General features: G+C 39.3%; 1 protein-coding gene across 2 annotated transcripts; it reads left to right on the top strand.

Annotated features, from left to right (window-relative positions):
• The first annotated feature begins 441 nt into the window (after positions 1–441).
• Positions 442–8834, top strand: LOC113690297 (phytochrome C-like). Of its 2 annotated transcripts, none has more exons than XM_027208135.2 (5): positions 442–649; positions 902–3397; positions 4407–5223; positions 7326–7622; positions 8367–8834. In XM_027208135.2, exons 2-5 carry the CDS (start codon positions 1357–1359, stop codon positions 8578–8580), a joined length of 3369 nt encoding a protein of 1122 aa, XP_027063936.1. In that variant the 5' UTR covers positions 442–649; positions 902–1356; the 3' UTR covers positions 8581–8834. The 2 variants fall into 2 exon arrangements, with proteins under 2 accessions (XP_027063936.1, XP_071904556.1); XM_072048455.1 differs by having other exon boundaries at positions 442–654.
• The last annotated feature ends 15002 nt before the right edge of the window (positions 8835–23836 follow it).

The raw sequence follows: 23836 nt of genomic DNA, 5'->3' as shown, positions 1-23836 counted from the left end.
CATTTTCTTGCATGACTTGAACCACATCCCTTAAACTTTCATAACTCCTGCACTTCTTTTTAGTTTTTCCTTGCTAACCAAATATGTATTATTTATGGGAAAGTGGCATTTAGCTTTCTTTACTACACTTGTATTTCAATTTCTCAAATAACTTTTCTTCTACTTGAATAGAGTAAGTATTTTTTTTGGTAATTGTTTTAAAATTTTGATCTTATATTTGTCCCCATAAAAAATTAGTCCACAATCAACATGCACGGTATTGTAAGACTTGCTTTTGTTTTTCACCTCTTTTTTTGCCCAAAAAAATCTAAAATCAAGAAATACAGAAAGCAGGTGACAATATCGGAAAAAAAATACTTTTCTTAAAATCAAGACTTAAAATCTGATATCCAACATTAGTTGTTTGTCAACAAGGCCTAAAATGTTTTCTCGACGAGGTTAGTATCGGCTTTCACTAAATTAATTTGCCCAACTCATCCTTATTAGAAAAAAAAGATGCCCATTTTGGTAAATTAAATACTCATTACTTGGAAAGCAGTAATTATCATCGTCATCATCATCACGTCTTAGTTGCGGGGCAAGTTCATCTGGCAAATACCAGTTCCAGTGCGCTAGCAAGGGTTGGCTGGCCAACTCTCCATCTTCGGTGGTATGGTAAATTTGTCCCATAACCCTCCCTCCCCTCCATGTCTATCTTTACTGTTTTCTTTAACTTTGTATCAGTACTTAATTGCGGTTGCTGTACACTTTGGTGATGTGATGAAGTATCCTACTCTATTTTATTTTTCAGTCATAAAATTTTAGAAAACAATAATGGAATCCGGCTTTACTCAAGTGATTTCTGTGCTGTTTGGGTTCTTTTTTAGTAATCTGATTTGATGGTCTTTGAATATTCTTGCAGGCACCCTTGCTTTTCGTTCTGCGACTTTCTTGTAATTATGGGAGAATCTAAAAAGCGGTGGACCTTTCAGTAAAGTACCTTGAGTGGTCTTATGGATTTCTGGAATATATAGAAAAGGTTCTGCACATGTATGATTTTTCTTTTTTCTTTCTCTTTCCTGTCTTTTGAAGGAGTATCTTCCTCTTGATAGATTCTCTTCAATAAGGATAGAATTTTATAAGAGCTTTATTCTGGTTTTTGTATATAGTGCAAGCACTAATTGATTCTGAGGTGATATTTTTTGGGCTTTCCACTTTATAAGGAATATAAACTTTTTTTCAATTCACAAGTATAGGATTTATTTGAATGGCGAAAAGGGTTTATTGTTTGGAGAGTGCATGATGAATAGTGAGTAGAAGAGAGGAGGGAAAAGGAAAAAAATTCTAGGTGCGGGTAGGAGATTTGAGATTTGAGGGATGTCTTCGAGATCAACGACAAATAAGACGAATTGTTCTAGGAGTAGCTCTGCTAGGTCAAGACATGGTGCTAGAGTGGTTGCTCAGACCCCAATTGATACTAAACTCCACGTGGACTTTGAAGAGTCTGAAAGACAATTCGATTATTCTAGCTCAGTTAATGTTTCCAGCTCCACCAGCAATGTCCCTTCTTCAACTGTATCAGCTTATCTGCAGAAGATGCAGAGAGGAAGCCTTATTCAACCTTTTGGCTGTATGATTGCTGTCGATGAGGAGAAGTTTACTGTCTTGGCATATACTGAAAATGCTCCAGAAATGCTGGACTTGGCACCACATGCAGTTCCAAGCATTGAACAAAAAGAAGCTCTGACTTTCGGTACCGATGTTCGCATGCTATTCCGATCTTCCGGTGCTGCTGCACTCCAAAAAGCTGCCAACTTTGGGGAAATTAGCCTGCTTAATCCAATACTGGTTCATTGCAGAAGTTCCGGTAAGCCCTTTTATGCAATTCTACATCGGATTGATGTTGGACTAGTTATAGACTTGGAACCTGTGAATCCAGCTGATGTACCAGTAACAGCTGCTGGAGCATTAAAGTCATATAAGCTAGCAGCTAAAGCCATTTCAAGATTACAATCTTTGCCTAATGGGAATATATCATTGTTGTGCGATGTGCTAGTCAGGGAGGTGAGTGATTTGACTGGCTATGATCGGGTTATGGTTTATAAATTTCATGAGGATGAGCATGGAGAAGTTGTTGCTGAGTGCCGCAGGGCTGACTTGGAACCATATCTTGGCTTGCATTACCCTGCTACTGATATACCACAAGCTTCAAGATTTCTCTTCATGAAAAACAAGGTTAGGATGATATGTGATTGTTTGGCCCAACCTGTTAAAGTAATTCAGGACGAGAGTTTGGTTCAACCACTAAGTCTTTGTGGATCTACTCTACGATCTCCTCATGGGTGTCATGCTCAGTATATGGCAAACATGGGTACCATTGCTTCCTTGGTGATGTCAGTGACTATCAACGAGGAAGATAATGAGATGGATAGTGATCAGCAGAAGGGAAGAAAATTGTGGGGCTTGGTGGTTTGCCATCACACTAGCCCTAGGTTTGTTCCGTTTCCGTTAAGGTATGCATGCGAGTTCTTGGTTCAGGTATTCAGTGTTCAGATCAATAAGGAGGTGGAGTTGGCAGCTCAACTGAGGGAGAAACATATTTTGCGGACTCAAACTGTGCTTTGTGACATGCTATTGAGAGATGCTCCACTTGGAATAGTTACTCAATCACCAAATGTGATGGATCTTGTGAAATGTGATGGAGCTGCACTTTGCTACCAGAATAAATTTTGGTTACTTGGAATCACCCCAACAGAGCTTCAGATTAAAGATATTGCTGAATGGTTACTTGAATACCATGGTCAGAGCACAGGGTTAAGTACTGATAGCCTCATGGAAGCTGGTTATCCAGGTGCATCCATCCTTGGTGATGCAGTATGCGGAATGGCTGCTATAAAAATTACCTCAAAGGATTTTCTCTTTTGGTTTCGTTCTCATACAGCAAAGGAGATTAAATGGGGTGGAGCAAAACATGACCCTGGTGACAAAGATGATGGAAGGAAGATGCATCCGAGATCATCATTTAAGGCCTTTCTTGAGGTGGTTAAGAGGCGGAGCGTGCCCTGGGAGGATGTTGAAATGGATGCCATCCATTCCTTGCAGTTGATATTAAGAGGGTCCTTGCAAGATGAGATTGTTGATAATTCGAAACTGATTGTTAATGTTCCAGCAGTTGAAAACAGTATAGGAAGAGTTGATGAACTGCGTATTGTGACAAATGAAATGGTTCGCCTTATTGAGACGGCATCTATACCTATATTTGCTGTTGATGAATATGGTGATATCAATGGGTGGAACAAGAAGATAATTGAACTTACTGGCCTGGTTTTACAGAAAGCTATTGGTATGCCCTTGCTTGATCTGGTTGCAGATGATTCAGTTGAGGTGGTAAAAAACATGCTCTCCTTGGCTTTGCAAGGTAACACCAGCTTTTTTTTTATTTTTCTTTTGTCCATAGATGCAGGGCATGATTTTGTTGAACTTCACTTTTTGCTGGTTATATGGTCTGATACATTGGTATTCTTGACCTGTGCATCAGTAGCATGCTGTGGCGTCTAATTGATTGTAATTTAAATCAAGAGGGAGAAATCATAATATCAAATTAGTAGTCAATGTTTTTATCCTTGTGGGAGATGTGTTTTTAGTGCTATTCCTGTTATTGCATTGAAAGCACAAGGAGCCATAAAGAAAGAAAAAGTAATATCTGCAATTGTGTCATAGCTTGCATGTTTTTCTTATTTGCCTTTTATGCCTTGTGATGGTTTAACATTTGCAGAAAATCTGCTAAAAGATACAACATGCACCACAGAGAGGGGGGGGGGGGACGGGCAGTTTTTCTTATTTGTCATTTCTGCCATTGGAGTAACATTTACAGAAAATCCACCGAGAAGCTACACAATATGGAGAGAGGAAGAGAGGGATAGAGGGAGAGAGGGAGAGAGGGAGAGGGAGATTATTTTTCTTTCCTGCATTTCATGGAGTAAAATTCTCAGAAAACTCACCAAAAGGCTACTTTCCAGAGAGAGAGAGAGAGAGAGAGAGAGAGAGGGGATCTATGAACTTGTAGGAAGATGGTAATTTTGCTTTCAAGGTTAGAGTTGATTTAACTTGGGACTAATAGTAAATATACATGTACTCACTATCACTTGAAACATATGGGATGATCACTGTAATAGAATTCAAAAATTGCATGTGTAATGTTTTGGCTAAAGAGTTGAGGTTGTACAGCTTGGATCAAGTTTTCAATTTTAACAGGTTGGATGGTAAAGTTCTTTCTGCTTGTAACAACTCTTTCTGCTTGTAACAAGCTAAAGTCACCCAACTTGTTAGCATTCGATGCCATCTCTTTGTTTTATTTATTTGGTTTCCACTTGTATTTTAATTTTCCTGCTGTTCAACTTGATGAAAATGTAACATTCTAATGGCAGGAAGAGAAGAGAAAAATGTTGAAATAAAACTTAAAACATTTGGTCTTGAGGAAAAGAATGGTCCTGTTATCTTGGTCACAAATGCCTGTTGTAGTCGAGATGTAAAGGAGAACATTGTCGGAGTTTGTTTTGTGGGGCAAGATATTACTGGACAGAGGTTGATTATGGACAAATATACCAGAATCCAAGGTGATTATGTGGGAATTATGCGGAATCCATCAGCACTGATTCCTCCCATCTTCATGATGGATGAGCATGGCCAATGCATGGAATGGAATGATGCAATGCAGAAACTGTCGGGTGTCAAAAGGGAAGATGCCATTGACCAAATGCTTGTGGGGGAGATCTTTACTGTCAGTAACTTTGGCTGCAGGGTTAAAGACCAAGACACATTGACCAAGCTTAGGATATTATTGAATGGTGTAATTGCTGGGCAGAATGCAGATAAATTATTGTTTGGCTTCTTTGATAAGCATGGTAAATATGTTGAAGCCTTTGTTTCAGCTAACAAAAGGGCAGATGCAGAGGGTAGGATTATAGGGGTTTTATGCTTTCTGCATGTTGCAAGTCCTGAACTTCAATATGCAATGCAGGTTCAAAAGATATCCGAGCAGGCTGCAGCAAATACGCTAACAAAGTTGGCTTATGTTCGCCGTGAAATTAAAAGCCCATTGAATGGGATTAAGTTTGTCCAGCACTTGATGGAATCTTCTGATTTAAGCAAAGAACAGAAGCAACTGTTGAAGACTCAGACATTATGCTTAGAACAATTAGGAAAGATTGTTGATGATTCCGATGTCGAAAGTATTGAGGAATGGTATGCATTTGTCTCAACTATTCATTGTTCACTCTTGATGCATTATATCTTTACATCTGCATGAGCTACATAAGTCGAATTAAGGAGCCTGTTCTCATTTTTTGCTGCTTTTCTAATGTTAATTATGACAAGTGATTATTGAGAAAGCTGATAAATTGAAAGCATGTTGTGGATGGATGAAGATAGGTAAAGGTTTACATTTTAATAAAGAGGAGAGTAGTGAAGCAACATTTAACATGAAACAAGCTACTTCTTGGTCAGCAGAAGTAAATTATGACATTTGGTGAGATAGGAAAGCTAACTGTGTTATAACTCTTAAGAATGCATACATAAAGAGACATGCATGTGAATATTAGCATGATAGCTATTAACATTTTAAAGTTTTTGTATTGGAAATAAGGTCACATGACCTGTTCATTTTGTGCTATTTGTTGTTGTTCTAAGTTTATTTCATTTACTATAGCTAGATTCTTTGATTCCTTTGTGTGTAGACTAGCAGTGGGATAATATGCCAACACTGGATATGCAGCAGCAGACCAACTAGGTTGTAGCATTAGAATTGCATATGTATTTTGAATGTGTTTGGTTTTAGAGCAAGCGCCAGAGTAGGACAATGTACTATTCTTGCTCCTGTCTTCTCTTTTCGAAGAGAATGTGAACAGATGACTAAATGAATATAAATGTATCTATTTTATATCTCAATGTTTTTGCAAGAGCGCCTTCGTATTTAAGTCGGTTGTTATTCGTTTCAATGTGACAGAGTTGAAGGACTCTTTTGAATGTGTGAAAATACCCTTGAAAGCTAGGGGTTTTCTGGTTCTTTATGTCTGGTTAACGTGGACAATTTCAACTAAAAGATTCTGAATAATGGGGGGATTACGTGGATTATGAGTTGGCAGGAGTTATTGCGACCTCCATTATTCAACTAAAAGATTCTGAATAATAGGGGGACTGTGTGGATTATGAGTTGGCAAGAGTTACTGCTACCTGCATCATTTGGGTAAGATGCACTTCCACAGTGCTTTGAGTTGTGCTTCCTGAACAAAGGTGCCAAATAGAGTCTGGTACCAGCGAAATCTCAGCCATACCTGTAGCAGTGGAGAAAGGAGCACATCTAGCTGTCTGAGTTATCATACTAGCTTTTGGCTATTAAGATATTCGATGGCATATGCAGCATTGATGTGGAAGAAATTGATATGGAGGTGTTATTTGATGAAACTTAATGTTTAGCAGGATGCTTTAAACTTTGGTAGCTTTCATGTTGCTTGTTTAGCAACCTTTTGATCCCCAATATTACTCCTGTTCTTTTCAACGATCATGTGTTATATTGTTTCCTTCCACCAGCCTTATGATAAACTCAATGACTACAATGTTGGATGCTGCTTCAATGCTGATTACTGTAGACCCAAAGTTGAACAATTGAACTGGCAGGAAAGGGAGCACCTGGGACTAAAAACTTAATCTCTGCTATAATTGGAATAGGTGTAGAATTTTGACAGCTCACCAAAGGTTTATTGGTACAGTGGAAGGTTGATCACTTACAATTACAGATGACATTGTACATTCTATGTGAGTGTATGCATGAATAATACGTGTTTAAATATTGTAGGAGATAATTGCATCTGATAAGTGTTGAAGACCTTAGTTTGAAGAAGGGTATATTGGCAAGAAATTAAGTATAGTTAACTTATTATTGATTCTGAAATGTTTCTTTTAGTACTTGCAGCATGTAATGAGCATTCTAATGTATAAGGATTGTCTTTCTGTTGGATTTGTTGATGCAAGTGATCAATAACCCATTCTAGCTAAGTAAATCACCTATTATGATGGTCCTCTTGGCTATAAAGGATGGAAATGAAAAAACGTTTCTACTTGTGGCTTTGACTGTTGGAAATTTAGTCAACTCTCTTCATCATCAACCTTAGATTAATCATTATAGGTTATGTGCTTTAACCACCAGTTCCCTGAATCTTGTGCTTTTACATCAATTTCATTATTGTTTATGTCAAACTAACTGGACTTCACTAAGTGCAAAGTTCTGTTTGATGAGTTCATCCATAGTTTTCTTGGCTGATCTCGATCCTTTTGAAATCCATTTTCAGCTATATGGAAATGAATTCTGGTGAATTTAATCTTGGAGAAGCTCTGAAAGCAGTTGTAAATCAAGTGATGGTTTTCAGTCGTGAGCAGCAGGTGCAAGTTGTTTCTGATTTACCTGCTGAGGTATCATCTATGTATCTTTACGGTGATACCCTGAGGCTTCAACAAGTTCTTTCAGACTTCCTGGCAACTGCACTCTTTTTTACTCCAGCATTTGAAGGATCTCTGGTTCTGTTCAAAGTTGTATCAAGAAAGGAGTGTATTGGGACAAAGATACATGTTGTTCACATTGAATTTAGGTATGTCTGTTTTGCCTTTATCTGTGTCTTTCTATTGATTTCAGCAAATGGAATTTGACATGACACTGACGGTAAGAGAGATTGAAGATTGCTTTTAATTGCTGTGATACTTCAACTTACGTATATTCTGATTGTTATTCAGCTAAGGAATGTCTTTGTGGTGGTGAATTTCCTTCAGGCTAATCTAGGAAATGAAAAACAGTCTTTGTGGTGTTTTTGAGAGCCGACACTTTGTACAATTCATAACAACAAATACAGATTTTTGAAACTGCAAAAATTTCCTGTACAGTAATTTCGAGAACTGATATATCATTTTAACCTCAGGTTTCCATGTTGGTTGGGTAAGTGATCATGGAAAACCTATAAGATCCACCAAAAATTAGGAATTAAGGAAACGATTATTGACGTGAATCAGCGTTTTTATGCTTTGCACAGAAGGTGTGAATTAATCAGTGTTCGGTGAGTTCTATTTGTGTCTGAAATTCTGTTATGTGCATGTAATAGTAGTGCAAACCATTGCTTTAGGACTACGAAAAATAGTAGTGCAAAAGAATCTACACCATTGTATTAAGGCTCATGAAAAGTTGCAATTGGTATAGACTGGTGCCTTCTTGACTTCAACAATGTCTTCATGAGATGATTATCAGATCTACTCTCCAGTCCTTTACAATTTGTAGTAAGAACTTCGTTTTAATTGCTTTACCATTTTCATTAAAAGTGCAATGACTTCTCCTTTCATGACAGAATAACTCATCCTGCACCTGGGATCCCTGAAGAGTTAATTCAAGAGATGTTTTACCATAGCCAGAGTGTATCTAGGGAAGGTCTGGGCCTATATATCAGCCAGAAGCTTGTCAAGATCATGAATGGCACTGTGCAATATCTAAGAGAGGCTGAGAGATCATCATTTATCATATTGGCAGAGTTTCCGATGGTTCACCCAATCCATAACCAGTAAACCTGTGTATAAAACCTTGAGAACATGGCATACAAATTCAAGTCCCACTTCGTCAGGGACAAGACTGAGGTATGAGTTGTATGCGAGACAATAAGATCACACGATATTGGTCTATGTGTTGCTTAAATCGTTTTGGTAAGCTGAACGTGTCGATAGGAATTCATCCCATGAATACAGCTGCGAACGTGTGTCAACGCCATCAAAGCAGCCCTGCCTGTAAATATTTAATGTGTTATGTAGTTTCTTTATCATCATTTTCCTCACAAAAATTTACGACTTTGGCCTTTTGGCTGGGATTTTGTAGCACACACTTTTATCTGGTGCGCAATGCAACAAATGACTACCTGGATCAGAAGTCAGTTGAGGCAAGTCAATCTAATGTAAAGCCGCCAAGCATTTTCTCAAACCAAGTAACTTACCGAATAAAAAGCAGATGCAATCAAGTGCCTAGAAATTCAATAGCTATTCAAGCTTTCAAAGCGTCTTCCTCAAACCATTTTCTCAAACCAATTAACTTACCGAATAAAAACCAGATGCAATCAAGTGCCTAGAAATTCAATAGCTATTCAAGCTTTCAAAGCGTCTTTCTCATGGAATTTTGTCATGTTTCAGCTAATGATTAGTAATTGAATGTACGCGAACCCCTCGTTGGAAAATTGATCTGTTACGCTGGTGCAGAATTTAATGGTGACTGCTTGATTTGGGGTTTTATCCTTCGTAGTCTAATTGAGACCTTGTGTCATATAAGGCCTGAAAGCACACTGGTATGCATTTAATTTTGGGTTAGTTACACTACTAGGCTTGGTGCCCCATGGCTACCACAGGGTGCCCATTGTTGACTATTTTGGGTTGTATTTTAGGGCAATGTAAGTTTTATGTAATAGTGTGGGTTTAGAGTGTTTTGTATGATAATGGAGTTGGAATAATGGACGAAGGAGTGATATATTAGATTAATTTATTTCTGAACAAATATTACTAAAATTGATGTGTTTGTGTTATGTCTTTTAAAATTAATATGATCTGAAGATTTGAAAGATAATATCGGTTTCAATTTAATAAATGTTATTTAAAATAAATGAATAGTTATTTTTTTTTAAAGGTAATAGTCAGGTGGAGAATTACATTGAAAGCGGCATAATTCACTGTAGCTTGGGTGTTGGCGGTTTATGTATTTTAGGGTGATGATAATATGATAATTCGGATAGTTAGGATGAGAGAATGTGTATTGATGTAGTGCAAAAGTTTATGGAAAGGATATAAAACAATGGGAAGGTTGTCGGAAAATTAATTGACAGTAGATATTTTTTTGGTAAATTTTGATATAGTTTGGGTGTTATTTGATAAGATAAGCTAATAATTTGATATTATACGCTGGTAAAATATGAATTTATTAGTTAAGTAAGTTCCTTTTTTTTTGGATGAGACAAAAATAATATTGATTTAGTTATGAATGAATGTGATTGAAATTAATGGAATTTGTATTTTTTTAATTAATAGAATTTGAATAAGTAAAGGATAATATTGATTTTGAGAATTGAGAGTGTGACGACCTCACCTCCCTTTAGGGTGTACCCAAAAGTTTGGCTGACCACCTGCCCAACTCTTGTCAGGATTCACAATATTCACTACAATAAATTCTCAAAATAACCGCTCAAGCCTCCAAATTAACATCAGAGTTCTACAATTCAACCAATAATTCAAGTTTAATTACAACCCAAAAGTGAAACGTAAGATATACCATCAAAGATCAAAAATACAATCTGTCTACCAAAAGTACCTATGCAAGAGGATCAATACACGTTAGTTCAAACTTATCCGCTCTGGATCTCAACTCCTGTAAGAAAAATAAACTAATGGGATGAGTTTACGCCCAGTGAGGTTCCCAAACAAGCATCCAAGTAAAACACCAATCAAATCACAAAAAATATTGTATTTAACAATTTCACACATTTTGTACAGTAATAAATAGTGTCAATGCATTCAAGAAGTAAACATTCAATCATTTAAAGGATACGAGCTCATTTGGAGCTATTCATTCAGTCACCGCCCATCCCTTCCTTATAACTTCCAATATTTGAAAACATTTGAAAACAAAAACTTCTACAGTGATCATTTCATTTAGTCAGTCGTTCAGTTATTCATTTCGGTCATTGCATTTCATTCACTGGTCAGTACTCCATCTGACTTCGTGGTCATACTCGAGTATACCAATACACTGTCCTAAGGTCACCAGCCTACCTGACCGAGTCCACTTTTGGCTCGAGTCGACTGGCAATGAAGGGCAAGGGCCCAATTCAGCCAATGTGATACAGTACACATGGCTTACATTCATGCACAAGGAATATTTAATCATTTGATCATTGAAAATTTATATTCACTTAGGTCGAGTGCGATAAAGTACACACTCACCTATTTAAAAGATATTTAACAGTCATTGGAAGGCAATTAACACTAGAACAAACAATCACAACAAGTACCACTACTACATAGTCATTTAATGCACAAACATACAAGGAACACTCACCACTGGATCTGATGAGAACATGAAGATTGTCCAAGCAAGTCGATTTAGTTAGCTAATTAGTCCAAGTTGTGTCATTTATTTAGTTGTGTTAAGCAAGGGTTTGTTTGTCATTTACCTTGCCAAATTGAGTCATTTATTAGGGATTAAAAATTCGGTCAAACCTTGTTTTGGATAGCCGAATTAAATTGGCTATTAGTTTAGTGAATAAGTGAATCCAATTCACTTTATGGTTTCTAGTTTAAGTGATGTGTGCACGGACCTTAGTCCAAGTAATGATCCAGTTCGAGTTCCATTGGGTCCGGTTACACGAGCACGGGCCAAGCGCTTCAAGGAGTCTCTTCAAGCCCTTGTGCGAAATGTTCAAGACCAACAAGGAGTCCATAGGAACATTGAAGGCTTGGAAGGTGATAACCAAGTTGTCTACACGATGATCCAAGCCCATGAAGAGTCAAGTGGCCACACATGAGGGGATGGCCGACTAGGCCTTAGTCTTTAGCGTTAAGTGTCGTTATTGGTGTTAGTTGAAGATGTAATCTCGGCCCACTTGAAGCCCAAGGGTGGCCGACCCCTGCTCCTAGTTTAGTCTTTAGGGTTTCTTAGTCCTTAGCCTATAAGAAGGCTCACTTTGTACGGGTTAAGGGTTAGACACTTTCGATAATAAAATTCTGTTTGTGTTTCTCTTCAATTATTGAGAGATTCGAATCCTTTTACTTGCTTTGGCAAGGGTTCTTGAGCAATCTCGTGATTGTCCTTGATTGTTCATCCGACCTATCCACTTGAGTATTCACCTCGTTTGGAGTCGTCGTCCTACCACCTTCAATCAAGTCGTGTCGTCCGTCTTGGTTTTGGGTTCCGCAAACCAAACGTTGGACAACCTTACTAGATCCTTGGGCAAACGTGCTACTTGTCTCGAAATGCGTTGATCGAGGAGCGTATCAGTTGGCTTCAGAGCATAGGTTGAGGTCTCTTCCGTTATATCCGTTGTCTTGTCTTTGTTATCGTCTAGAAATTCTTTGTTTCCGCTGCCTTGTTTTAAAAAAAAAAAAAAATTCTGTCCGTTTAGTTGTCTATTGTTGTTGCTTACAATCTGTCCATGTTCAGCAAGAAAACAAAAGGAGGAAGTTGTGTTGGTGGTGCTAGGGTTTCTTGTATCTCTTGTCGCAATCTGTCCAAACCAATTTCTGTCCGTTGTGTCCAGCTATTGTGTCGTGCAATCTGACCGTGAGTTGTGTGTTTGCTTGGCAGCAATTCTGTCCGTAATTCACTTGATCCTTGTTTGTCCGAATTTAGTGTCCTTTGTGTTGGAACTCCGCTGTAATTCTTGCCCTTTTGTTGAGTCAAATCTGTCCAAGTTGTTCGTGGGTCATCCAAGCTGTTTTACTTATTTTTCAAATCTGATTTTTGGTTAAACCTGTTGGTGTGTGTGAATCTTGAGAGAACCTACAAGATTCTAGGGTTTCTTGAATTTCTTGATTGCTATCTTGAAGTTCTTGATAATTATCTTGAAAGTTCTTGAGGGATCTTGATCGTTGCTTGTGTGTGTTTAGCCGAAACCAAATCTGGAAATTTACTTCCATTCAGCCAAGAGTTCTTGTTGTTCGTTGAGATAAAACAAAAAAAGAAAAAAAAAACAGAAATGAAAAAAAAAACGAAAGGGAAGAATTCGGTTGGCAAGAAAAAAACAAGCAAGGAAAGTCAAATTTTATTGCCAAATCAGTTTGCTTACATCGTGTCCCTAGCCAAAACAGAAAATTAAAACAAAGGGAAAGATTCAAAAGTTTTGATCCACCACTTCTTGGAGTTCTTGAATTTCTTGTTTCTTGGGAACTTGCTTCACCCTCCGAGTGTACATGTTTTTGTATTCTCTAGCGGGGGTGAAGGGTTTTCTTGAATTTCTTGTTTCTTTCTTGGGGGCATCTTGAGTAACCCATTGGGGGGAAGCCCGAGTAAGGTTGTTTGCATCATCTTGTTGATTCTCCATTGTTTTGAGAAAGATCCGAAACTGATTTGTTCTTGACCAGAAATTCTGATTTGGTATTGTCTTTACAAGAGGAGGGTTGTGTGGTGGAACTTAAATAAAGTCCTCTCCAATCGACTTGTGTGTGTGCTTGAACAAAACCTGAATTTGCGTGAGAGGAAGTAGATCCGAATCTGATTTGCAACTCTTCTTGGAAAGGATTTGGAAGTTACTAAAAGTTGTTCAAGAAAAGGTTTTCTAAAAGGTTTCCAAAACTAACTTGTTTCCAAAATCACTTAGGAAACTAAGTAGACAGCTTGGGTAATTCTTTTATTTCCTCTTGGATAAGCTCCTACATTTTAGGAACTAGGGTTTTCGTTCCTTTTTTGTTCACACTAGCACACTTTCCATTTCTGTCCGCCAGTTGAAAGCGTCCAAAACCGTGCATTCTTGTTCCATTTTGCACTCCATTTGTGTCTTGTTTCCTTGAATACTCTTGTGGAAAAGTTTGGTGACAATTGTTGGATCTTTGCGGCATTTCTCAACTACCCAATCCGACAGGTAAAGGAATTTGGTAAGATCATTAAAGTGTTTGAGTGAAAATACGAGGGTGAGAGAAACACTAAGGGAGTGAAGTAAGGTTATATTTGTTCTATTTCCTTGTTCATTAACGTTTTACAGGATAAGTCAAGGGACATGGAGCAAACTCATCCAACCACCGATTACTCATTGATGTTTGCCGCCATGAAAAATGAGCTTAAGCGGATTAGCGAGCAACAAATGGAGAAGATGCACAACTGCTTTGACGAGCTCTCAAAGAGCTTCACGAGAGGCTCGCGTTCTAGATCTCGCAACCGAAGTAACCATGGCACCAAAGGAGCAAACAATGAGGAGTACTCGGCTAGTGAAGATGAGGAACGAGCCGAGAGGCCTAAATGGGACACGTCCAAGAACGAGCTCAAGGGACTTAAAATTCAAGTTCCTACGTTCCAAGGTAAAAGTGACCCTGAGGCTTACTTGGAATGGGAAGGCCGCATCGAGATGGTCTTCGATTGCTATGAGTATACTGAGGAACAAAAGGTGAAGGTTGCCACTGTCGAGTTCACCGATTACGCACTAGTTTTGTGGGACCAAGCAAGGACTAATCGGAGGCGAAATGGTGAACCACGAGTCCGAACTTGGTGAGAACTCAAGGCACTAATGCGCAAGTGGTTTGTTCCAAGCTACTACAACCGCGATCTCCACTCTAAGCTTCAAACCCTCACTCAAGGCAACATGAGTGTGGAGCACTACTACAAGAAGATTGAGATGGCCATGATGAGGGAGAACATTCAAGAAGATAGTGAGGCTACCATGGCAAAGCTCCTTAGAGGTCTCAACCCCGACCTTCAAGAACCCTTTGAGCTCCAACATTACTTGGACATGCATGATCTTCTGGAACTAGTCATCAAGGCTGAGAGGGGGAAGAAATTGAGGCGAGGAGGCCGTACCTTCCAAGTTTCCAACTCGCCTTCATGGAAGGGCAACCCACCAAGGAGAACCTCACATGATACTGGAAATGCGACTACACCAAGCCCTTCTAGCCGCACACCTGGTAATTTCTCTAACTGCAATTCCAATTTTACCTCTCACAAGCTTGTTGTTGCATCCAGGTCCACTTCTAAGACCCCTCATGAAACTCCTAAGACTAGGAGTAGAGATATCAAGTGCTTCAAGTGCCAAGGGTTTGGACATATCCAATCCTAATGTCCAAACCAAAGGGTCATGTTAGTCACTCACAATGGGAAAATCGTGTCCGATGACGACGATTGTGAGGATATGCCTGGATTGGTCAAGGGTGATTGCTTGGAGGATGACTCAGCGGAGAAAGAATGTTCTCCTACTCAAGGGGAAATCGGTTGTTTGGTGGCATGACGCGTGCTAACCGCCCGGGTCAAGAAGGACGAGCAATTGCAAAGGGAGAACTTATTTTACTCCCGATGTAAAGTAAGTGATAAGGTGTGTAGCCTTATCATTGATGGTGGGAGTTGCACCAATGTGGCAAGCTTACTAATGGTTGAAAGCTTGGGTCTTCCTATAACTAGACATCCACATCCATACCGCCTTGGCTAAGTGAAGAAGGTGAGGTTCGTGTCTACAAACAGGTATGTATTCCTTTTTCAATTGGCAACTACATTGATGACGTTGTGTGTGATGTTGTTCTTATGCATGCGACACATGTCATCTTAGGCAGACAGTGGCAATTTGATAAACATATCACATTTGATGGTAGAGCCAATAAATACACTCTATTGCACAATGGTAAACGCATGGTCCTAACACCCTTCACACCTGCACAAGTATATGGGGACCAACTTAAATTGCAAAGGGAGTGTGACTTGGACCGCCAAAAGAGGAAACAAAAGGCGGCCAACCCTGGAAAATGTTCCACTTCTACAAGTGAGCAATCGACCAAGGGTCAAGTGAGCACACCTAGTGTCACCCATGATCATGCATTAATTAAATCAAACACCTCAAGGCTAAGGATGTTCGAAAACTTGTGAATGCTGATCAGCCTGTATTACTCATGATTTGTAAACATGTGCTCCTAATTGTTGATGAGCTCGATAAGGCATTGCCTTCGAATATAGTTGCTTTTTTGCAGGAATTCGAGGACGTGTTCCCTGATGAGGCCCCTGATGGCTTACCACCCATTCGAGGGATCGAGCACCAGATAGATTTGATTCTTGAAGCACCACTACCCAACAAACCCGCTTACTGCATGGGTCCTGAGGAAACAAAGGAGTTTCAAAGGCAAGTTGATGACCTATTAGGTAAGGGTTGGGTAAAGGAAAGTCTAAATCCTTATGCTGTGCCTGTGATACTTGTCCCCAAAAAGGATGGTACTTGGTGCATGTACACTGACTGTAGAGCTGTTAATGCTATCAATGTTAAATATCGTCACCCCATTCCTAGACTAGATGATATGCTTGATGAACTTGATGGTGCTGTTATTTTCACTAAAATTGACTTAAGGAGTGGCTATCATTAAATCAGGATAAAAGAGGGCGATGAATGGAAAACAGCTTTTAAACAAAACATGGCCTTTATGAGTGGTTAGTCACGCCCTTTGGGTTGACTAATGTCTCTAGTACCTTTATGAGATTAATGAACCATGTTTTGAGACAATTCATTGGGAAGTTTGTGATTGTTTACTTTGATGACATTTGATTTACAGTCATAACATGCACGAACACATGGAGCATTTGAGATTGGTTCTTGATGTACTTCGAGAGGCGCGACTATATGCTAACCTTAAGAAGTGCACCTTTTGTACTAATGAACTTGTGTTTTTAGGATATGTTGTGAGTTCACAGGGGATCAAGGTAGACGAATCCAAGATTAAGGCCATCAAGCAATGGCCAACGCCCAGATCCATCCCTGAGGTACGCAGTTTCCATGGGTTGGCGGGCTTCTATCGGTGTTTTGTCAAAGACTTCAGCACCATTGCTGCTCCATTAACCGCCGTGACAAAGAAAAATGATAAATTCCATTGGGGAAAAACCCAAGAACAAGTATTCCTTACTCTTAAGGACAAACTCACACATGCACCTGTGTTAGCATTACCTAACTTTAACAAGACTTTTGAGATTGAATGTGATGCTTCTGGTGTAGGGATTGGAGCTGTTCTCATGCAAGACAAGAGACCTTGTGCATACTTTAGTGAGAAACTGGGAGGTGCTGCCTTGAACTACCCCACGTATGACAAAGAGTTGTACACACTGGTGCGAGCTTTGGAGACCTGGCAATACTACCTCTGTCCAAGAGAGTTCGTGATACACACTGATCACGAGTCATTGAAGTTTCTGAAGGGGCAACCCGAATTGAGCAAGAGACATGCCAAACGGGTAAGTTTCATTGACACATTCTCTTACGTCATTAAGTACAAAACTGGCAAAACGAATGTGGTAGCTAATGCACTATCTCGTAGACATTCTCTGCTTGTTTTCCTTGATGCTAAGTTGTTAGGTTTTGAGATGATTAAGGAACTTTATGCACATGATCTTGATTTTGGTGACATATATGCTTCTTGTGTTAAGTGTCCGCATGAAAAATACTTTTTACATGATGGATTTATATTCTATGTGGATAAGTTATGTGTGTCTAATTCTTCTATTCGTGATCTTTTGGTTAGAGAGGCACATAGTGGTGGTCTCATGGGTCATTTTGGCATTGTTAAGACCTTAGCAATGTTGCAAGAGCACTTCTACTGGCCCCATATGTGTAGGGATGTTGAGCGCATGGTTGGTAGGTGTGCCACTTGCTACAAGGTCAAGTCTAAAACAAACCCATATGGCTTGTATACCCCATTGCCCATTCCATATTATCCTTGGGTAGACTTGTTTATGGACTTTGTCTTGGGACTATTTAGGTCACCAAGGGGTAATGACTCCATCTATGTGGTCGTTGATAGATTTTCTAAGATGGCTCATTTCATCCCTTGTTATAAAACTGATGATGCATCTTATATTGCTAACCTGTTCTTTAAAGAAATTGTTCGTTTGCATGGTATGCCTCAAACCATTGTTAGTGATAGAGATGTGAAGTTTTTTGAGCTATTTCTGGAAGACTTTGTGGTCAAAGCTTGGCACTCGATTGTTATTTTCCACCACAAGTCATCCCCAGAGCGGTGGCCAAACTGAGATTGTCAATCACACACTTCGTACTTTACTCAGGGCTTTGATTAAAAAGAATCTTAAATCTTGGGAAGAGTGTTTGTCACATGTTGAATTTGCTTATAATCGAACTGTTCATAGTGCGACACACTACTCACTATTTGAGATTGTTTATGATTTTAACCCCCTGACACCCCTTGATTTGGCACCCTTACCTTCCTCTGAGCACACAAGCTTAGATAGGAAAAAGAAAGCTGATTTTGTGCGCAGGTTGCATGAAGCTGTTCGAGCCAATATTGAGAAGCGCACGCAGCAATACGTCCAGCAAGCTAACAAGCACCGTCGCAAGATGACTTTTGAACCTGGAGATTGGGTTTGTCTGCACTTGAGAAAAGAAAGATTTCCCAAGCAGCGCTAAAGTAAACTGTCCCCAAGAGGTGATGGACCCTTTCGCGTGCTCCAACGAATCAATGACAATGCCTACAAATTGGAACTACCTGGGGAGTACAATGTTAGCGCGACTTTCAATGTCACGGATTTTACCCCATTCCTTGATGAGGAGGATCCAGATTTGAGGACAAATGCTTCTCAAGTGGAGGGGACTGATGTGTGCATGGACCTTAGCTCAAGTAATGATCCAGTTCGAGTTCCATTGGGCCTGGTTACACGAGCACAGGCCAAGCACTTCAAAAAGTCTCTTCAAACCCTTGTGCAAAATGTTCAAGACCAACAAGGAGTCCATAGGAACATTGAAGGATTGGAAGGTGATAACCAAGTTGTCTACACGATGATCCAAGCCCATGAAGAGTCAAGTAGCCACACATGAGGGGATGGCCGACTAGGCCTTAGTCTTTAGCGTTAAGTGTCGTTATTGGTGTTAGTTGAAGATGTAATCTCGGCCCACTTGAAACCCAAGGGTGGCCGACCCCTGCTCCTAGTTTAGTCTTTAGGGTTTCTTAGTCCTTAGCCTATAAGAAGGCTCACTTTGTACGGGTTAAGGGTTAGACACTTTTGATAATAAAATTCTGTTTGTTTTTCTCTTCAATTATTGAGAGATTCGAATCCTTTTACTTGCTTTGGCAAGGGTTCTTGAGCAATCTCGTGATTGTCCTTGATTGTTCATCCGACCTATCCACTTGAGTATTCACCTCGTTTGGAGTCGTCATCCTACCACCTTCAATCAAGTCGTGTCGTCCGTCTTGGTTTTTGGTTTCGCAAACCAAACGTTGGACAACCTCGCTAGATCCTTGGACAAACGTGCTACGTGTCTCGAAACGCGTTGATCGAGGAGCGTATCATTAAGTGAATCCAATTCACTTTAGGTCTTCTAGTTTTGTATGTCTGTATATAGCCTAAGTAAGGAACCTTCATAATCAGTTTTTCAATCAATAAAATTTGTGAGTTTTCACTTTTCTCTTTCCAAGAGAGCTCCTTTGAATATTTGAGAATCTTTCTCAAGTTATTCATACTGAACTTATCAATCAAGTAACTCCTTGGTTGTGGCGTTCTACTACCTACAATTTGTTCGCTAATTCGTTAAGTCACAGGTTGAGATTGTATCAATATTGTTCGCAACTTAGAGGGTTAGATTGGGTCAAATTCTCCGCTGCCAAACCGTTGATGTCGTTGTCCAGATCATGTCGAAGTGCGATATCACATCAGTTGGTAATCAGAGCTAGTCGACAACCACCACGTTATATCCTTCTTTTCTTTTGTGTTTCAAGTCACATACCCTTGTTCCAAATCAGTTCGTGTGTCAATTTTTAAAAAAAGTACTGTAGCATCGGTACTGTTCATCGCTAATATAGCGACACTATTCACCGCGCCGTTACTGTTCATCCAAAAAAATTTGTTTTGCATAACTGGTGTTTCTTTCTTGTTTTGGTGTCTTGTTATATTGTTCTTGAAGTCTTATGTTGGTTTAGAGTAAAAAAAAAAAATCTGGTCGCTAGTCTTTTGTTCTTGGAAGCCGAAATCAAAGTAGGATTCTTGAACAATGAGGGTTGGGAATTTTGTCATGTCTTGCACTAATGAGGTTGTTACATTATTTCTTGAAGTTCTTGAAAAAGTATATTGTTTCTTGGAATTCTTGACATATATCTTGAAGTAGTGGGTTGGTTCTTGATAATCTTGAAGCTAACATTGACCATATCTTGAACTTGATCAAACCTTTAATTCTTGAATTGCGGCTGATCTGGTGCAACACCAAACGAAAATCTTGTTTTTCTTGAAGTAAGATCTGAATTCAAAAAGAAAGAAAGAATTCTGGTTGTGTTACCAAAAAAAAAAGAGAGGAGAAACCAGAATCGGATCACAAGAAAAGGAAACCCACTTGAGTTGGGAAACCAAGTTGACTTGGATTTGCTAAAACCAATCCTAAATACACTCAAACTGTCCAAGTTGGTTTGCTCTCCTTTGTACCGTGAGGAACCTGGAAAAACAGCTGCTAAACAATCCCAAAACCACCCAAGAAACTTTGCTTACAACTTCCAAAAAAATCCAGCCAAGTGCAAAGTTGGGTAGAGTACTTCTAGGATCCAAAAAAATCTGCCATCTTGATTATTGTTTGGGCGAAATTGGTATTCTGTCCAGCCTTATACATTGGTATTTTGAGTCTTTTTTCAGATTATTTTTCGTGCTTAGAAGTGTCCATAAGGAGTCCAAATCAGTCTAGGATTCAAATTAGTTGTTAGCTTCCAAATCGAGTCCTTATCAAAGTCAAACTCTTCCAATTCGTGGGCTACCTTTTGCAGACTAAATCTGGTAAATTTCAGCAAGTTTTTCACAGCATTCTTTGAGTCACTTTGATGATCCAATAAACCCTAAAAATCCCAGCAATTACACGCCACATTTTGGGTGAAGCTTGAGTGAAGTTTGGTTGAATTTCTTGGAGAAAATTCTGATTTCTTCAAAGGAAGCAATCAAAGGATTTGAGAAGTGATCGGTGAGAGCATTAGAGTATTTTAAACACTTGAGTGATATACGAGAGTGAGAGAAACACGTAAGGGAGTGAGTGAGGACTTTTTACCCTAACGTTTGTCGGAGTTTTGCAGGTTTAAACCATGGCTAATGAAAACGATCTTACTGTTGCTCAATTAGCACTAAAATAGATGATATGTTGATAGAATTTCAAAGGAGGTTCAACCTTAATATTGAATCCCTACAAGAGCGATTGGATCATTTGGATTCATCAAAGAGTTCTTCTAAGAAATCTAGAAAGAAACAACCTTTGAATGAGTCTAGTGATTCAAATACGGGCACCAAGCTTGAAGATTGGGAACAAAGGCTGAGGGAACATAAACATAAACCGAAGTGTGAGAATGAATCTCTCAAGAGGAGGGATCCCGTGCAATCTTCCTCTCTAAAGTCAATTTATACAAAAAGTGATAGGAAGGTTCATTCAACATCTTCTAGGCCTAAACCTAGAGTTGAACCATCTCATGAGGAGTCATTTTGGGAGATATATCAACGTCTTCTGCACAAAAAACAAATGGACTCAAGTAGATGCCATCAAAGTGAGTCTTTTAAGAAGGAGGTAGCCGAGTCTATTTCTAACAAAGGAGTACTTTATCCTATAGAACTATTTGTTGAGGAGGTTGATAATGAGGAAACAATCAAGGGTATTGAGCTAGAAAAGGAGATGGAAAAATCTGATGAGATGAGTGGTAAAAAGGAAGAAAAGAGAGAAAGTGAGCTGATTTTAAGCAAAAATTTGAGGGTCTATTGTTTTCCTAACGAACTTACCTTTGCTTTGTTTAGTGTCTCTTCTTTTATGCAGATCAAGCAAAGTCAAGTTGAGCTGATCTTGGTGTGTTCCATTCCAAAGTCAATGGTAGACTTTGCAAGTTTCCATGGAGTTTGTCTTTCAAGAGTTAAGTCCCTTTGGCATCAATTCATGGAACAATGTCAACTCAAATCTGTCCACACCAAAGGAGAGTTAATTCGAGCTCATCTTGAAGGCAACATTCCAAATTTTGGGGATGGTTGTGTACCAAGGGTTCGTTTAAAGAATGAGTTCCTCAATGATCATTGCCACTACAATTGTCATCTTGCCCTTAGTCCACGTGAAGATCCAACTCCGGCAAAGCTGCCTTGGAGTCTTGCAAGTGTATTCAAGCATGAGTTCAATTTCATGGGATACACATCACACCATTTTGAGGATCCTTACCTCATGACCAGAAGTGATCAATTTGAGCATACATTGGAGATGGTTCGTGAGATTCAAGGGTCAACAAGGATTGTTTTCCAACTTAGCAAGTGGTTTTTGCATTGGATGACATTTGTAGTCATTATAACAAGATTGACTCAAAGGCATGTAACTCTTCTTGTCACCATTCGTGCTTCAATTTGTGGGTAATTTGCTTTCAAGAGGAGGGGAATGATGAGAACATGAAGATTGTCCAAGCAAGTCGATTTAGTTAGCTAATTAGTCCAAGTTGTGTCATTTATTTAGTTGTGTTAAGAAAGGGTTTGTTTGTCATTTTGTGACGCCCCCACTTCTCCCTAAGGCGAACCAAAGGGTATCAGCGGGATGCCTGCCTAGCTCTCTCCACGATTCGGTACAATTCAAATCCAAACTTAAAAATAATACTCGATAATACAAGTCCAAGTAGAGAAAAGTCACTTCCTTAAATAAATTTTCAAGTCTTACATCATAAGTTCTCAAACGTAAATCAACATTCCCAAAATATACAGTCATTATCATTCGACTAGCCAATTACATCCCATGATTCTAACCAAAAGCGATCAAGTTAGCTTTTCTCCCCAACTTGCCATCCGACCCTATTAAGGAAAACAAAGCTAATGGGGTGAGCGGATGCTCGTGAGACCAAGAAAACATGCAAAATACATAGTTCAGGTAGTGATAGCATTTAAGAAAGAATTAAAGTTGTAACATTTAAGCAAATTCAAAATTTTCAATTAAACACATTCAAAGAGAGTATAGGAGCTCTCAAGAGCTAATTTGCACTTGCTTTGCCAAAGTTCAATCCAATATCTCCTCGTGATGACACTCTGTCACTCGGGTAGGTAATTAAGTCCGTAGAACTTTACTTACTCCATTTATGGTTCTGAGTAGATATGAGAGGTACCTCCCACCCAAATCGGTGTGGTACATGCTATCGCTCAGGGAATCGATTATACATTTATGGTTCTGAGTCGACATGAGAGGTACCTCCCACCCGAATCGGTGTGGTACATACTATCGCTCAGTGGTCGATGAGACATTGCTCCAATCGACTTATACTTTGTTTATGGTTCTGAGTCGACATGAGAGGTATCTCCCATCCGAATCGGTGTGATACATACTATCGCTCAGGAAACCGATTACAATTGTTTATGGTACTCAGTCGACATGAGAGGTACCTCCCACCCGAATTGGTGTGGTACATGCTATCGCTCAGAGAACCAATTATTTGTTTAGGGTTTTGAGTCGACATGAGAGGTACCTCCTACCCAAATTGGTGTGGTACATGCTATCGCTCAGGGAACCGATTATAGCACTGAGACGGTATGAGAGGCACCTCCCATCCAGATTGGTGTGGTACATGCATCCGCTCAGGGTTTATGAGTTCGACATGTTTATGAACAATTGCCGATCATATGTATTCCAATAACAAGTATCGCATAATTAAAAGAAAGAGAGGACGAGGGCGTCCCCACGAGTATATACATATGTCGAGGAGGTTCACTCCACTCGACATCACAACACAAATATGGTTTGCGATAGCAACACTTCTCTTAATTAACATAGCAATTCACTTCACACAATTCGAATATCAATTCACATAGCACAATTCAATTGTAGCATCACTTAAGGGAGAGTGAGTGCAGTAAAGTACACACTCGTCTCAACAATTCTATAATACTCAATTAACAATTAAAGCATTTATCAACAATTCATGCACTTGACACTCACCAATCAAAAATAAGGGAGTAGTGCTCAAATCAAGTGTTTAGGCGTCCGCTGTGAGGTCCTTTTGAGGGTCCCCTTGAGTGCCTGAGAAAATAATAATTTACTATCACACACTATCATTTATAAGCCCCTCGTTAACAAGGAGGGTTGTACACTTGTACAATTTAAGAAAATGTCGTGAAAGAGAGCCTTAATTATTCGTAAAT

The sequence above is a fragment of the Coffea arabica genome, chromosome 5e, assembly GCF_036785885.1.
Source record: "Coffea arabica cultivar ET-39 chromosome 5e, Coffea Arabica ET-39 HiFi, whole genome shotgun sequence".
Lineage (NCBI taxonomy): Eukaryota > Viridiplantae > Streptophyta > Magnoliopsida > Gentianales > Rubiaceae > Coffea > Coffea arabica.
This window is presented reverse-complemented; position numbering and strand designations above follow the sequence as displayed.